At 40.9% G+C, this 17,183-nt stretch overlaps 1 protein-coding gene and 1 long non-coding RNA gene across 2 annotated transcripts; both read left to right on the forward strand.

Moving 5' to 3' along the window:
* Positions 1 to 5,092: 5,092 nt before the first annotated feature.
* On the forward strand, positions 5,093 to 5,375 carry LOC126623936 (uncharacterized). Its single transcript, XR_007623937.1, has 2 exons — positions 5,093 to 5,247; positions 5,281 to 5,375. It is a non-coding gene; the product is annotated as an uncharacterized LOC126623936 (long non-coding RNA).
* Positions 5,376 to 9,930: 4,555 nt separating this feature from the next.
* Positions 9,931 to 11,742, forward strand: LOC126623927 (uncharacterized). The gene has a single exon (XM_050292903.1). It carries the CDS (start codon positions 10,014 to 10,016, stop codon positions 11,211 to 11,213), a length of 1,200 nt encoding a protein of 399 aa, XP_050148860.1. The 5' UTR covers positions 9,931 to 10,013; the 3' UTR covers positions 11,214 to 11,742.
* The last annotated feature ends 5,441 nt before the right edge of the window (positions 11,743 to 17,183 follow it).

A 17,183-nucleotide genomic window follows, 5' to 3' on the forward strand; every position in this document is an offset into this window, starting at 1 on the left:
TTGATAGTTACGTATGGACAATTCGGAGATATTAGTAGTGGACCATGTTAGGCCTATTCTAATTTGGTGACTTATGTTCAAAGATTTGATGTTAGCATTGTCATTTCTTGATGCACTAGTCTGCTGTTGGAGCTCAGTGCAAAGGGAATGAGAGCTAGGCAGCCACTGCTAAACACCAAGCTCAAATAAAGCAGGACCGCCACAGGGCCATCAACTCTGGAATGACTACACTCAATTTTGTTAATGGCAGGGAGATGACCTTAGATCTGGCATTAGTGTCGTGTTTTCTGTGTTCGTGTCATTTTTATGACATACCCGATATTTTAACGGGTCGTGTCGTGCAACACCTGTTAAAGTAAATGGGTAATATGACCCAACCCAAAATCGACTAATTAATTTTATCAAGTAATATGATCCGGCCCGTTACCCTTTAAAGTAAATATACTTTAAATCAAATAAATAATGAAAATGAATAACACAATTTGACCCAAAAACATGGAAAACATAATACTAAGTTAGTATATGCATACCACTTTGCCACATAAATATTACTTCAAAACATAAAAGAAAGACATTCGGCTTTCAAGTATTACATACCCCAAAATATGAGCCTAATGAAAAAACATTAGTACATTACTACAAGGCTTTTTATCCAAAATGGTCCCTGAGATTTGCATAACACATCACTTTGGTCCTAATATTGAAAATCAATAGAAATGGTCCCTGAGATTGTCCACCATCCATTATTTTGGTTCTTCCGTTAAAAACTCCATTAAATGTCATGGAGCTCTTGGCCGGAAGTTTGGGCAATTTTCAAAGCTTTGTAACTCAATCGTTTCTAAACCAAATTTGACCCATAATATATTAAAATGAAGATAGGAAAGTATAGAACAAGATTATATCATTTGGAAGCCCAATGATTGCTGGAGATGGCCGGAAAATAACCTGAAAGGTGATTGGTTCGTCGGAAAACTGGAAAACTCGCTGGAAACTGGGTAAACTTTAAACGTTTATAACTTCTTCAATACTCAACGAAATCGAGTGATTCGAAAACAAAAATTATACTTCTCGATGAGACGAAGAGAATGGTACCTCTCTATATAGCTAAATTGCCGTGTTTTGGCTCGAAAGTGGCTGTCTTGGTAGTCGAGTTTTCGGCCAAACCACGTCAATTTAGCCATCGAGAAAGGTACCATTCACCTCATCTCGTCTAGAAGTATGATTTTCGTTTTTGAATCACTCGATTTCCCGATGAGACGAAGAGAATGGTACCTCTCTATATAGCTAAATCGCCGTGTTTTGGCTCGAAAGTGGTTGTCTTGGTAGTCGAGTTTCCGACCAAACCACGTCAATTTAGTCATCGAGAAAGGTACCATTCACTTCATCTCGTCTAGAAGTATGATTTTCGTTTTTGAATCACTCAATTTCATTGAGTATTGAAGAAGTTATGAATGTTTAAAATTTACTCAGTTTCCGGCAAGTTTTCCAGTTTTCCCGTGAACCAGTCATCTTTCAGGCTATTTTCTGGCTCTCTGCAACCATTGGGCTTCTAAATAGGTATAATCTTGTTCTACACCTTCCTATCTTCATTTTGATATATTATGGGTTGAATTTAGTTAAGAAACAATTTAGTTATGAAGCTTTGAAAATTGACCAAACTTCCGGTCAAGAGCTCCGGGACACTTAACAGAGTCGTTAACGGAATGACCAAAATAATGGATGATGAACATGTGGAAGTTTTCAGGTCGACGGGCCGAGGGCCCACTCTAACAACACCGATACTGTCCCCACTTAACCACCTGCACAATCCTCAGGTGTGGGTTTTATCACAAAAGGCCTCGATGTTAGTTAGAGATGGGTATTTCTATTTAAAGCACTCTTCTCTTCTCCCTCTGTCCGATGTGGGACTGGGGGTTCCAACACTCCCCCGCACGTGAGACCCCACTTATGGGTCACACGTGAATTTCCACACATCGGCAACCACGTGGAGCCATGTCGGGACTCACCCAATCACACGGGGCCAATGGGGACCCACCCAAACACGTGGCATCTTTGGCCTACGTGGACAATCACGCGGGGCCAATGGGGACCCACCCAATCACGTGGCAGTACGGGCCCGTCCCCTGGCTCTGATACCATGTGGAAATTTTCAGGTCGACGGGCCGAGGGCCCACTCCAACAACACCGATACTGTCCCCACTTAACCACCTGCACAATCCTCAGGTGTGGGGTTTTATCACAAAAGGCCTTGATGTTAGTTAGAGAGGGGTATTTCTATTTAAAGCACTCTTCTCTTCTCCCTCTGTCCGATGTGGGACTGGGGGTTCCAACAGAACAATCTCATGGACAATTTCTATTGATTTTCAATCTCAAGGACCAAAGTGATGTGTTATGCAAATCTCAGGGACTATTTTGGCTAAAAAGCCTTACTACAAAATACCAAATGTTCAAGGATATGCAAAATAAAGGAAGTTTCGTTTCAAGGTTGAGGATGCGATCATGAGCGTTTATATATGTTTTTATATTTTTCAGACTTGTACATTAATGATTATGAATTTTATTTATTTTGAATTCCCTTAAAAATATTATTCATGAGGGTTTGTATGGTTCTAATAAAATTCAAATGGCGATGTACCAATTTGAAAAGCGTGGAGGATGCGATCATGAGGGGTTGCCTATATTTTCACACTTATAAATTAATTATTATAATTTTTAATGTGTGTGGTATTTTCAAATTACTTGATATTTTTTTAATGTGTTTTATAATTTTTTAATCTGCCTATAGTAAACTATAAAAATAAATAAATAAATAAAACTTAATTTTTTTTAAACTTATATAGAATAATAATACAATAATATAGATCTAATATACAATATATATACATATAAACTATGACTATTTTATTTTATTGTAAGTTTTTTTAGTAGTTTAAAATTTAAAATCATCAAAATAACATTTTTCTGAATGTGTCGAAACGGGTTACCCGCACATCACCCTTTTGTAAACCTGTTAATGACCCGTTATTAACGGGTTCTTATCGTGTGACTCGATAACGACTCGATTAGTTACCGTATCAACCCAAAACTCGTTATTTTCGTGTCGTTTATGTGTCGTGTTAACTGATCGTGTAAGAAATTGTTAGGTCTAAGTGACCTGCAGTACAAAACATCCTCCACACGTAGGAAACCTAAGCTTTTTTAGGGCATTGCATCTCCAGGACAATAGCTTCAATCATAAAATCCCTCTAGAAATCAGGCGTTTCCGCAAATTACAGGTACTGCGTTTAGACAACAGTGGCGAAGCCAAGAATTTTGTCGGGGGTAAAAGGTTCCAAAAATGTAGACAACTGATTCCTTTTAGATAGTAGACAATATTAATGCCGGTCATAATTTATCAATACAAACAAGTTTATTTCAAGAACAACCCTGCTGGTCGTGCAGTTTTTTTTTTTTTTTTTTTTTTTAATAAAACGAAGGATATCTAGGTCCTTATATAAAGAGGGGATGAACATTGGTCCTTAAAGATATTTTTACCCCCTCTAATAAATTTTGGGGGTGTGATATCCACACACTCATTTTATTTCTCACACACCTTTTTAATTTTTAGCTGTCAAGTCAGATGAATTGAAGAATATCAACGGACAGAAATTATCAAGGGGTGTGTGAGAAGTAAAATGGGGGTGTGTGGATAACACAACCCTAAACTTTGTTCTACTAATCTTTGTTTGGTTCAAACAAGAACAGTGTGTTTTTCCGGTGTTAGTCCAATTGGGCCATTCATATTTTTCGCTCATTGCAGTTCAGCCATTGAACTTTCACGTATTTTTGTAGTGTCGAATGTTCAAACTATCGCGCTTGGTCGTGAGATATTTACTTGGCCCTGGGTTTGGCGTATTAATTAATGTCTAAGTTTATGATATAAAGGCGAATTTCAAGATGCGTCTAGACTTGATTAAAGATAAAAAAATATGATGGTACACACACTTGTCCATAACCTTGCCCTTTATAATGTATGAACAATACTAAAAAAATAAGAGCCTAGCTGTTTGTCAAGAGATTTTTCAATGTGACCGGTATACAGGGTGGTACACAATGTGTCATTATACAAATGGTGAGATATGTGTGCTAAAAAGTTAATAACTTAAAAATAAAATTTTCTACTTCTATTAAAACACGTGGTGTACCACTTGTGTTGCGGTCGTAACTAAAAATTTATCCTGTTTGTCAGTCTTATTCTTGGACAGACAAGTGATGTTGTCCTTGATCTTGCCATTGTCTTCAGCGCCATGCAGCCTTCAGCTACAACATTACATAGCATTGGGAGCTCTGGCAAAACTCAACCACAAAACTCAAGCTTGTCGAACTTTGGTGAAGGGCAGGTGGGGCAATGACCGGGAAACCCTTGCAAGTTGTAAACAAAGGGATCACTCCTGCAACAAAGGATGTATTTGGGCTGGCAACATCAGGACCAACAGCTTCCCTACCACCTAGCCCACAGACAGGTTCTGCGATCAGACCTCCAAGACACCGGCTAAGGATTCCAAACCATCAAATATATCTGGGAATGGCTTTACTCATGACTCATCTTTTGAAGATGTTTTGTGCAACCCCCTCTCAACCAAAGCAGAATTTTACCCATCTCATCAGCCTTTGTGCCAGTATCTGCTGGGACCCAGTCTTCAGCCAGCCTCAGCAGGCCCAGTCATTTGAAAGAGCAAACCAGTAGGTCTCAGTTCAGACTAGTGCTACTGGAGTTTCACCTGGAGCTGGGAACTCTGCTTCTAGTCAGTCCCATATGTCATGGCCTAGGATGACTCAAACTGATGTTCAGAAGTACACTAATATTTTTGTGAAAGTTGACACAGACAGTATGGGAAAATCACCGGTGAACATGCGCGCGGCCTATTTATGAAATGGGGATTACCAAGAGGTAGTACTATTTTCTTTGTATTCATCTTTTGGCTTGTGTTTTACAGGCACAGGTGTCGTGTGGATATTGAAGCTCTTTTATTTTCATTGCTTCTATTCTATGTTAGCTGGTAACGAACTGATACATCTTTGCAAAAATTGTACCATCCCCTGTCCCGGAGTTAAAGTTGTTTATTTTTCATCTTTTGGGTGGTGGATGATTGACAATGTTAAGTCGGTGACAGTTAGCTTAAATTCCTGAACATAACAGGCTAGATCGAGCATATTTTTCTGCGAGATTCTTTGCTGCTGGATGTCCATTCTTTGCATGATGTGTTCGTATTTTGATGTAAAAACTTCCATATGCCATAGATAGTTTGTAGATATAAAATTTTATTTGTAATTGGGAGTAATTTTTTGCTGGCCAATTGACTTACAAATATCCATAAATACTATTAAATTGAGTCCTGTCTAAATGTGCAGTCTAGATTGATAAATGACGACCCTTCATGCCACATTATCTTGAAAGAGAACATGTCTTTTTCAACAACAGCAACTGATGCCTGGTCCTGGTGCTTAACACATGGCACCCCCATCTGGAGGAAGGCCACCGAAGCCAGTTGCTCCTTCTCATGCTAAGGAAAAGCAGTGGGCCAATCAGCAGAATGGGAGAGTCCTAGAATTGGAGAAACATCTTGTAAAGCAACTGAGTACAGAGGAGGTTAACTCACTGAACTAAAAGTTCAAGGAAGCAACCGACGCTGATAGAAGGTACTTGGAAATTTTGTATTTCATTACTGTGTATGCATCACTTTTTCTTCATTTTTTTTTTTTTACCTTTAGCTTGTTGCGCGATGTATAATTTCTCTTCTTAAGTTTGGAATGTTCCTAGTCCTTTTGAAGCGAAGACCCCTTTAGTTTTATCATCATTACGAATTTGATGTTTGTATATACTGTTAAACAGGGGGTGTGCCTTTCTTTTTCGGCTTTAATTTGCTGTATTTTTTTAAACGAGAACAAGTTTTGCAGTTGTTAGTCCAGTCGGGCCATTCATATTTTTTGCTCATTGCAGTTCAGCCATCGAACTATCGCATATTTTTGTTGTGTCTAATGTTCTAAGTGTTTGGTCGTGAGATTTTACTTTGCCTTGGGCATGTCGTGTTAGTTAATGTCTAAGTTTATGATATAAAGGCGAGTTTCAAGATGCCGCTGGACTTGCAAATCAAGTTTTAAAGACAACAAACAGGATATTACACACTTGTCCATAACTTGTTAAACGATACTAAAATAATAAAAGCCTTGCCTATTTGTCGTCTTATTTCTTGGACAGATAAGTGAGCTATCAAAGTACAAACTTGATGTAAAGTTTTTCCTATTTCTATTGGATAATGATGCTTAAAATTGTTGGATTAAAAGTCCAAATTATTATCTGTTCCATTGGCTTCAGACCCATGATCATCACTTTCGTTTTCTTTGAACTCACTTGATCAACTGGCTTCAGGCTCATCTCTTTGATCCACCACCTTTGGAATTGTCATCTTGTCATGTTTCTTCTTCTACTTTTGGTTCCCTCGACCTGTAGTCATGATCAAATTTGAATTTATGCCACAACTTTCCACATTCATATCGTCCACCAGGCAAAATTTAATAGATGCCTCATTGGCAAGTTTGTAAACATCAAGGGAGCGTTTTTTTGCTACCTCTTCACTTCTAGAGGACTCATTCCACACATACACGTGATGTTGGTCATAAGTTAGTCTTTCCAGGGGGGTACTGGGATAAACAAGTCAGAAGTGAATAGTTCATGCCTTTCACCCATGAATTTGACAATGAAATTAGCTTTTACCTTCAACATACACATTGGCTTTGAACCAGAAACAGCAGCAGAGAGAGCTAAACCAAATAAACCTATTCGAAACCAATTTGGAAGAAGCTGCATGTTTGCTGAAGATCCCTCACTTTGATAGCTGAACCAATTTACCAAGTCACAACTCGCGTAGTGGCAAACACACAGTAGCCAATAGGCCCCATCTTTCCGGCCTTACGCTCTTTATGTACAAACTTTGTTGCTCGATTTCATCTTCTGATCAGCAGAGCATCCAATGTAATTTGATCTCGACAAGGACTACCGTAGCATTTGGGTGACTAACTTCTTGGTGCGTTTTTAGTCTAGAATTCAAGTGGGATGTAAGAGCAACTCAACCATGGCCAATTGCGTTGTTGATGGGCAATGAAATCCATTCCCCACCCTCCCCCAAGGCCCAGTTGGGCAATTGGGCTCAAGGTGAGTTTGAGGAATAAGTCAGGCAAAAGTCCACGGCCTGAACGCCTGAGCGGATGTGACGTAAAGCTAACTTCAGTCATATTATTAATTTTTTTTTGCGTCAAGCGCATAAACAACATGTGTGTGTGGTGGCGCGTTTCTGTCAAGGTTTCAAAAAGTGGGGCCCGCGTGGTAGCCTACTCAGTTACCGTTGTCTTGAACCGACGTGGTTGCTTTCAGGCCGTTGGATTTCCATGGTAAAAAAAATTTCAAATCTCCCCAACATCTAGATGACATGGCACAATCTAGACCTTTAGATTTCCAAATCAAGTCCCACATTTTTTCGGCTTAAAAAAAAAACAGAATTGTTATTGTTGGGCCACGTATCACAATAAGGTCTATTGGATTTCAATTGTTTTTGTAATCCAACGGTCTACATTAATTAAGTTAATAAAATTTTTAAAAAATATTAAAAAATTAATTAAAAATTCAAATAAAAAATCTTTTTTTTTTAAATTATATCTTCTTTTTTTTTCAAATTATAATATTTTTTTAAAAAATAATTTTATTTCTATAAATACCTTACCATTATCTTCCATCTTACATCACATTTTAATATTTTCAAATACAAAAATCTATCCTCAACGATTCTAAATAAACACATACATGTGGTATGACGGATTTGGTTAAAAATATATTCGAAAATCTATCCACAAAAATTGTACTTTTGGATAATAACATATGGTGTGACAAAATCGGGGTGGAGATGCACTTGAGCAGTTGCTGTTCATTGCAAGCAGTTACTATTCATTTAAAGGGATTGAGTTGCTTATTGCCCAGGGGGGCTTCCAACATTGGAACTGCGCTAAATAAGTCTTCAATTGAAGGTTAAACAATTAGAAAGCATTTGCATTTCTAAATCAATGAGCGAAACCTTGGAATTGAAATTCACTTCCAATTCCAAAGGCCAAGACAACACGAAGGCCAAATCATCTTTTTAAAACTTTTAAAAGCTAACTAGGGGCGCTATTAGCCACTTAGTACTACGGTCTCGTGGTATTCCTCTTCACTTATAAGTGGAAAAAAAAAACGGGTGGAGTTGGTTCATGAAACATTGGTGGCCATCATATTATTCAATTTATGAGAAACTATATAGTAGCTTTATGCTCTAACACGCAATGTAACAACCCGTTTCAAAATTTACGTATAAATTGGTTAAAATTCGAAAATTCTCCTAATAATGGGAACGTTGACTTTCGTTCGTCGACTCGTTAGAATTTTTCGTTTCTTTTATTTCCGTAGCTCTTGTCAATACGAACGCGTTGGCACAATCAGAATAGAATTCGGAGCTAAAGCGAAGCTTTTACGATTTTTGAACTTTAAGGGCATTTTGGTAATTACATAAGTAGGGATATTTCTCCATTTGAACCTCTACATGGCTGACATGTGGCGTTCCTTTCCCCCATTTCTAGTGTCCTTTTCTCCCCACTCCTGTGACATCTCTCTCTAGAACTTTCCCTCTTTCTCTCTCTCGTCTCTACTTTCTTCTCTCCTCTCCGGCGATAATGTTATAGGTTAGATTAGGGTAGTTTTGAGAACTTTGGTGACGTTTGAACGTAGAAACAACTTGGGAAAACATTTTTCTAGTTTTTCGATGAAAGAGCATAGGTTGCAAGCTATTTTCCGATCGATCTCGACCACGACTCAACCTCATCTTGGTACGACTCGAATCCTTACTCTATTAGCTTCATTTTGGTTTTTGAATCATTACAAATGGTGTTGATTTGAGCTTGAACGGAGATCAGAAATTATTGCCCAAATTCCGACCGAACCCATGGCCTGGAATCAGGTTGACCCGACCCGTGAACCAAAAACCCAACTTAATATCCAACCCAAACCTTTGGGCCAGATCCAAACCAATAACTCGGCCCATTAACCTAGTAGCCCAGGCCCAACCCATTAGCCCTAAACCAAATCCAAACCCTATAACCCAAGCCCATACCCTACCTAGATCCGATCCAACCTGGACCTAAACCCAGCTTCTTGGACCGACGCGTGGCCTGCACGTGGGTGCAGGTCATGGTGGTATGTGGAGCACATGTGCCTTCCCCAGAGGTATTGTGCTCCGCAGCCGTCCACGGCGGATTCAATGACTTTTCTGACGACCCATCTCAAGGTCTGGCCTTCTAGGCCGTCACCTCGTAGTGGCGCGTGGGGGAACCTAAGGTCATTTCTTAGGTTATTCGACGTGTCGAATCCTCATCCGCTGTCCGTTTTCCTAAATTTCATCGTTTTAGTAGTGTTTTATTAAATGGTCTTCATTTGTGTTTAGATGCATTGGTTGGAAGTGAACCGGTCCTCCTTAGTTCGAGAGGTTCTCCAGTAACAGAATACTTGTGAGTGGACCCCTTCCTAAATTGCATGTTTTTATAAAACATTAGGCTTGCATGCATTTCATATTTCATGAATGGAGCATATGTTATAGTATGTTTTCCCATACTAATGATTTATTAAATTGCTTTCATGGAATCTTTTTTATTTATCAAATTTATGTTTTTCAAAAGGTTATAAATGATTGGATTCTTGTATATGAAAATCTATGGCTTTCGGATGATTTTAGTATACGGATTTATGAGTATGTGCTATCATGGATTAATGAGATGAGATTTTGAGCTTTTGAGCTCTTGATTTTGATATGAGATTTTTGAGGTATGTTTTGGTAGTTATCTAACTCCGCCTGTGTAAGTTTATCATACATTGCCGGTCCCAAGCCCGGGTAAAGGAGGAGGGGGATGGCGTCAGGTAGTCGACAGCCGGCACTCCACAGTTACGTCGAATCCTTATGAAAATGAATCCAGAACGAAATCACGCTAAAGCTAGGGCGTCACCCGTAAGTGGCGCGCTGTGTGGCCCGAGCACAGTGATAAGTGAGCAAGGGTCGCTGTATCTCCATCGGCACCCGGATGCAGTGTTAAATAAGCAAGGGGGCCATATAAACTTCTTTTCGAACGACTCCACTCAAAGTTGTTCGGGAGCATATGCTCCTATCAACTTTACACAGGACACACAAAAGAAGTACTTTGATCCTATTGGACGGGGGAGGGTGAAGAAGCTAGGACAGAAGGGTAGAGTTCAAGAGAGTATAATGCGTTTAGGAACGTGGAATATAGGAACCTTAACGGGAAAATCTATGGAAGTAGTGGAAGTTATGGTGAGGAGAAGGATAAATATTATGTGCCTACAAGAAACTAAGTGGGTTGGTCTTAAGGCAAAGGATCTAGAAAACTCAGGGTTTAAACTTTGGTATTCGGGCACAAGTAGAACGAGAAACGGTGTTGGCATCATCGTGGACAAGACCTTGACACAAGATGTTGTAGATGTCAAGAGGGTAGGAGATAGAATCATGGCAATCAAGATTGTAATAGGACAAGAACTCATCAATGTCATTAGTGCGTACGCACCTCAAGTAGGGTTGGATACGAGTTCGAAGGAGAAATTTTGGGAAGACCTTGGAGACTTGGTGCAAGGAATTGCCCAGACGGAGAAGTTATTTATAGGAGGAGATTTAAATGGACACGTGGGCAGGGAGACAGGCAACTATAGAGGTTTTCATGGTGGCCATGGTTTTGGGGAGAGAAACGAGGATGGGGAAGCTATCTTGGATTTTGTAATGGCATATGATCTCTTCTTAGCCAACACCTTCTTTAAGAAGAGAGAAGAACATGTGATCACCTACAAGAGTGGGTCGTCAAAAACACAAATAGATTTTCTTCTAATGAGGAAAGGGGATCGTATAACTTGTAAGGATTGCAAAGTTATACCGGGAGAGAGCTTGACTAATCAACATCACTTGTTGGTGATGGATGTACATATCAAAAGAGTGAGAAAAAAGAACAAGACTTGGAAGTGCCCAAGGACTAGATGGTGGAATCTAAAAGGAGAAAAACAAGCCATTTTCAAAGAGAAAGTAATCACCCAGTGTGGGTGGGATAGAGAGGGGGAAGCTAGCCAAATGTGGGATTCCATGGCTAGTTGTATCTGAAAAGTAGCAAAAGAGGTATTAGGAGAGTCCAAGGGCTTTGCCCCACACCAAAAGGAATCTTGGTGGTGGAATGAGGAGGTACAAACAAAGGTGAAGGCTAAGAAGGAATGTTGTAAAGCCTTATACAAGGACAGGACCGATGAAAATGGTGAAAGGTATAGAAGAGCGAAGCAAGAGGCGAAGAAAGCTGTGAGAGAAGCTAAGTTAGCGGCTTATGACGACATGTATAAGCGACTAGATACCAAAGAAGGAGAGTTGGATATCTATAAACTAGCTAGAGCAAGGGAAAAGAAGACAAGGGACCTAAACCAAGTGAGGTGCATCAAGGATGAGGATGGAAAGATTCTTGATACAGAGAATGCGGTCAAAGACAGATGGAGAGGTTATTTTCATAATCTTTTCAATGAAGGACATGAAAGGAGTACTTCTTTAGGGGAGTTGAGTAACTCAGAAGAGTGTAGAAACTACTCCTTTTATCGTCGAATCAGGAAGGAAGAAGTGGTTGTAGCTTTGAAGAAGATGAAGCATAGAAAAGTCTTGGGAGAGACAGGTATAACATGGCTCACTAACCTTTTCAATAGGATTTTGAAAACGAAGAAGATGCCAACTGAGTGGCGAAAGAGCACTTTGGTGCCTATCTACAAGAATAAGGGCGACGTACAAAATTGCATGAACTATAGGGGTATTAAGCTAATGAGCCATACAATGAAGCTATGGGAGAGAGTCATTGAGCATAGATTGAGGCAAGAGACACGGGTTTCGGACAACCAATTCGGGTTCATGCCAGGGCGCTCAACCATGGAGGCAATCTATCTCTTACGAAGATTGATGGAAAGATATAGAGATGGGAAAAAGGATTTACATATGGTCTTTATAGATTTGGAAAAAGCGTATGATAGGGTCCCAAGAGACATTCTTTGGAGGATTTTAGAGAAGAAAGAAGTACGAGTAGCATATATCCAAGCTATAAAGGATATGTATGAAGGAGCAAAGACTACCGTAAGAACTCATGAAGGACAAACCGAAAGCTTCCCCATAACTGTAGGATTACATCAAGGCTCATCCTTAAGTCCTTACCTTTTTACGTTGGTAATGGATGAGTTAACAGGACATATTCAAGATGATATTCCTTGGTGTATGCTTTTCGCAGACGATATAGTGTTGATAAATGAAACTCAGGAAGGGGTAAATGCGAAGCTTAACCTTTGGAGAGAAGTGTTGGAATCTAAAGGTCTTCGCCTAAGCCGATCAAAGACATAATATATGGAGTGCAAGTTCAGTACAAATGGAGGCCAAAATGAGTTAGGGGTGAGGATCGGAGATCAGGAAATACCAAAGAGCGATCGTTTTCGCTACTTAGGATCTATCTTGCAAAAGAACGGAGAATTAGATGGAGATCTCAACCATAGAATACAAGCTGGATGGATGAAGTGGAAGAGTGCATCCGGCATGTTGTGTGACCGCCGTATGCCATTGAAGCTCAAGGGAAAATTTTATAGGACAGGAATAAGGCCGGCGATGCTGTATGGCACAGAATGTTGGGCGGTGAAGCATCAACACGTACACAAAATGGGTGTAGCGGAGATGAGGATGCTTCGTTAGATGTGTGGGCACACGAGAAAGGATAAGATTAGGAATGAAGATATCTGAGGTAAAGTAGGAGTAGCCGAAATTGTAGGAAAATTGAGAGAAAATCGGTTACGGTGGTTTGAACATGTGCAAAGAAGGCCTACTGACGTTCCGGTTAGAAGATGCGACTACGGGACAGAGGTTCAGGGCCGGAGGGGTAGAGGAAGACCTAGGAAAACTTTGGAAGAGACTCTAAGAAAAGACTTAGAGTATTTGGATCTAACGGAGGACATGACAAAAGACTGAGCAAAATGGCATTCTAAGATTCATATAGCCGACCCTACTCAGTCAAGAAGGCTTTGGTGTATTTAACACAATACGTTGAAATGAAGCAAAACTTATTTATTGATATCTCCGATAAGTTACAAATATGTACATATACATGAGTCAAAATAAACAAACAAGAGGGAGCCTTCACAAAGGTTGCTTAGGAGAAGTCTCAACAGTCGGTAGAGCCCCAGAAAGAGAAGGCACCGGAGGGGGATCATTCGAAGCCTCAGTACTGGACAAAACCCTAGAAGGAGGAGGCATCGAAGGTTGATCATTTGGAGCTTCAGTACGCGGTACAGCCCTAGAAGACGAAGGCAATAAATGCCTTTGGAACAAACCCACAAACCGCTGATGATCAAGTAAAACCTGACCATCAGATTCCTTCATCTGGTCAAGCTTCCTCTTCATGTTTGTAGCATAGTCATGTGCGAGCCGGTGCAACTGTTTATTCTCATGCTTGAGCCCTCTAATCTCTTGTTTGAGACTCATCACTTCAGCCGCTAATGATTCAACTTGGCGGGTTCGAGCAAATAGGCGCTGGGCCATATTAGACACAGAACCTGCACACTGAACACTTAGAGCCAGAGAATCCTTAACAGCCAACTCATCAGACCGTTTGGAAAGTAGTCTGTTATCTTTGGGAGTGAGAAGGTTCCTGGCCACCACCGCAGCAGTCATATCATTCTTCATCACGGAATCCCCAACGGTAAGCGGACCAGTAGGGGATAAGAAGGATGGGCGCCATATGTTGTCTGGAGAAGGCGTGGCTGCCTCTTCAACGAGGTTCAAGTCAAAACGACGGTCGGAGGGGCCAGACATTTTCAAAGGTGTTGAAGAGAGAAGAGGTCGGACAAATCAAGATCTTAGAAGTGCAAGAAGGGAGCTTCTACTGGTGAAGATTCAAGTGTGCTTTGGAACTTAATGTCAGCCTCTATAAAAATCTGCACTCGACAGAGCTTCAGAAATCGAAGAGGCGCCTGCCCAGAAATCGAAGAGGCATTTGGTTTCTCAAAAGCTGGGCTGCTCAGAGACCACGATGGCTGATCTCAGAAATCGAATAGGTGTTTGCTTTCTCAAAAGCTGGGCTGCTCAAAGACCACGAAGGCCGATCTCAGAAATCGAAGAGGCACTTGCTTTCTCAAAAGCTGGGCTGCTCAGAGACCACGAGGGCCGATCTCAGAAATCGAAGAGGCACCTGTTTTTTTCAGCCTTGTCAGCACCTATCACATGCACACTCAGCTTTGCTGAAATTACGGGCATTCTGTTGAAGATTTTTGGTGAAGTAGAAAGCACGTGGATTTTATTGTTCAATCATCCACTTTCCACACTCACAATCAGCTCATGGGTACCATAGATAACTTTGCCAAATATCTCTGACAAAGTTTAGACACGTGAAGCTTGCAGCTCCCACTACATCGCTATGACCAAGAAGGGTAAAAGAATAGCAAAGAAACAGCACTAACAAAGTTTAGATACATAAATTTTGAAGGTCTAGCTACCATATTATTACCTACAAGGGTAAAGGAACAGCACCGCTGCTGGATAATTGGAAAGTTCTTGTGTGTCAACCTTTGTGCTCTGTGGCAAGGTAGACTAGCAAACATGCCTAACCTTTACTTACATTCGAGAAAACACTCCCAACAAGATTGCTTGCTCCAAAATCGAAGAGGCACCGTCCTCCGAATCTCGAGAGCCAGACTCCCAACATGATTACTTTCTCAAAAATCGAAGAGACACCGCTCTCCGAATCTCGAGAGCTAGACTCCCAGCAGGATTGCTCTCTCAAAAATCGAAGAGGCACCGTTTTCCAAATCTCGAGAGCCAGATCTCTGATAGGATTGCTTGTACGAAAACCGAAGAGGCACCGCTTTCTCAACTTCGAGAGCCAGATCTCCTTGGATAAAGCTTGTCTGTAATCTTCACACGCAACATCAGCTTTCCAGATACCACAGACCACTTTTTCAAAGTGCTCTGACACACGTGAAGCTGACAGCTCCCACTACCGTGCTATGACCAAGCAGGGTAAAGGAATAGCATTACTACTTGTTGTTAGGGAAACTCCTATATATGTCGACCTCCATCCTCAACGGACAGGCAGACCTGCAAAAATGCTCAACCCTTCCTCATATCTGAGAGGGCACTCCCAACGAAGCCTTTCGAAATACTCAACTTTCTTTCCCCCGGATAATACCTCTGCAAACAAGCTACACCAGAGCAAGAATATCTCATATCATCAGGATTAAAAGCAAGAGTATCCCATATCATGCTTTTTCCCTGTCTTTTCCTTTGGCCTTGTTCTTACCTGCAAGACAAGGAGAAAGAGAGCAATCAGTCAGCACTTGGAATCAAGCTTCCAGTCAGGAACTGACTGCCTGGAACCCCTTACCTGATTACTTACCTGGAATTGCTCTCGAGTACCCATCTTCAACATCTTTTGCTTCCAGAGAAGATACCACATCTGCCAGAGGAACAGATAGGGAAAGTGAAAAGGATACAAGGAAGCATGTGGAGACAAGCGTAACAGAACACGTGCCAATACATCCACTACTTTGTAAACAGCAAAAGTATCCCATATTAGCAGGGTCGAACGTACTCTAGATTTGATGGACGTGTTTTGACCCTCAAATTCTTCAGTCGGCCTTATACTCTGGAGGAAACCAGAAAATCCTCCAGCCCAGTTCAAGAATAAGCCTGTGGAAAGTTACTTCTTCAAAAGAAAAAGTATCTCATATCATCTATTCTCATTTTCTTCTCTTTATCCTTCATGCTGCCTGCAAGATAGGGAGAATGAGAACAATCAGCCGAAACTCGAAATCAAACTTCTGATCTGGGATTGATTGCTTGAAGCTCTGATTGCTTACCTTGTCTGTCACCTCTTTCAGCAGATCCCCTAGCTCGGCGACTTGGGGGACTCCTACTACATGGTTTGTATCGCGCTTGACCAAGCCTGAAACTACAAGTAAGCTTCAAGTGAAATTGATACATTACCTTGTGCATCTCCACCAGTTAAAGATACCACCTCTGGATGGAGGAATCGTACTTCCAGAGAAGACGCCACATCTACCTATGAGACAGTTAAGGCAAGTGAAGACGAGAGCCTACACCTATGTCATTTGTACTAAATCATTCACTTGTACTCACTAAAGGAGAGCTTGAACCTATGTACTTGCGTAAACCCTTCACAATTAATGAGAACTCCTCTACTCCGTGGACGTAGCCAATCTGGGTGAACCACGTACATCTTGTGTTTGCTTTCCTGTCTCTATCCATTTACATACTTATCCACACTAATGACCAGAGCAATCTAGCGAAGATCACAAACTTACTACTCTCTGTTGTACCAAAGTCCTCATTGTTTTTGGGCATCAACAATCCTTAAGTCCTTACCTTTTTGCATTGGTAATGGATGAGTTAACAGGACATATTCAAGATGATATTCCTTGGTGTATGCTTTTCGCAGACGATATAGTGTTGATAGATGAAACTCAGGAGGGGTAAATGCGAAGCTTAACTTTTGGAGAGAAGTGTTGGAATCTAAAGGTCTTCGCCTAAGCCGATCAAAGACAGAATATATGGAGTGCAAGTTCATTGCAAATGGAGGCCAAAATGAGTTAGGGGTGAGGATCGGAGATCAGGAAATACCAAAGAGTGACTGTTTTTGCTACCTAGGATCTATCTTGCAAAAGCACGGAGAATTAGATGGAGATCTCAACCATAGAATACAAGCTGGATGGATGAAGTGGAAGAGTGCTCCCGGTGTGTTGTGTAACCGTCATAGGCCACTAAAGCTCAAGGGAAAATTTTATAGGACGGCAATAAGGCCGGCGATGCTGTATGGCACAGAATGTTGGGCGGTGAAGCATCAACACGTACACAAAATGGATTTGGACATGTACAAAGAAGGCCTACTGACGTTTCGGTTCGAAGATGGGACTATGGGATAGAGGTTCAGGGCCGAAGGGGTAGAGGTAAACCTAGGAAAACTTTGGAAGAGACCCTAAGAAAAGACTTAGAGTACTTGGATCTAACGGAGGATATGACACAAAACCGCGCGCAATGGTGTTATAGGAT

This window comes from Malus sylvestris, chromosome 5 (genome assembly GCF_916048215.2).
Source record: "Malus sylvestris chromosome 5, drMalSylv7.2, whole genome shotgun sequence".
Lineage (NCBI taxonomy): Eukaryota > Viridiplantae > Streptophyta > Magnoliopsida > Rosales > Rosaceae > Malus > Malus sylvestris.

What these genes read in the sequence shown, in the direction of transcription:
- LOC126623927 (XM_050292903.1), top strand. Translation starts at nt 10,014, where the DNA reads ATGAAAATGAATCCAGAACGAAATCACGCTAAAGCTAGGGCGTCACCC.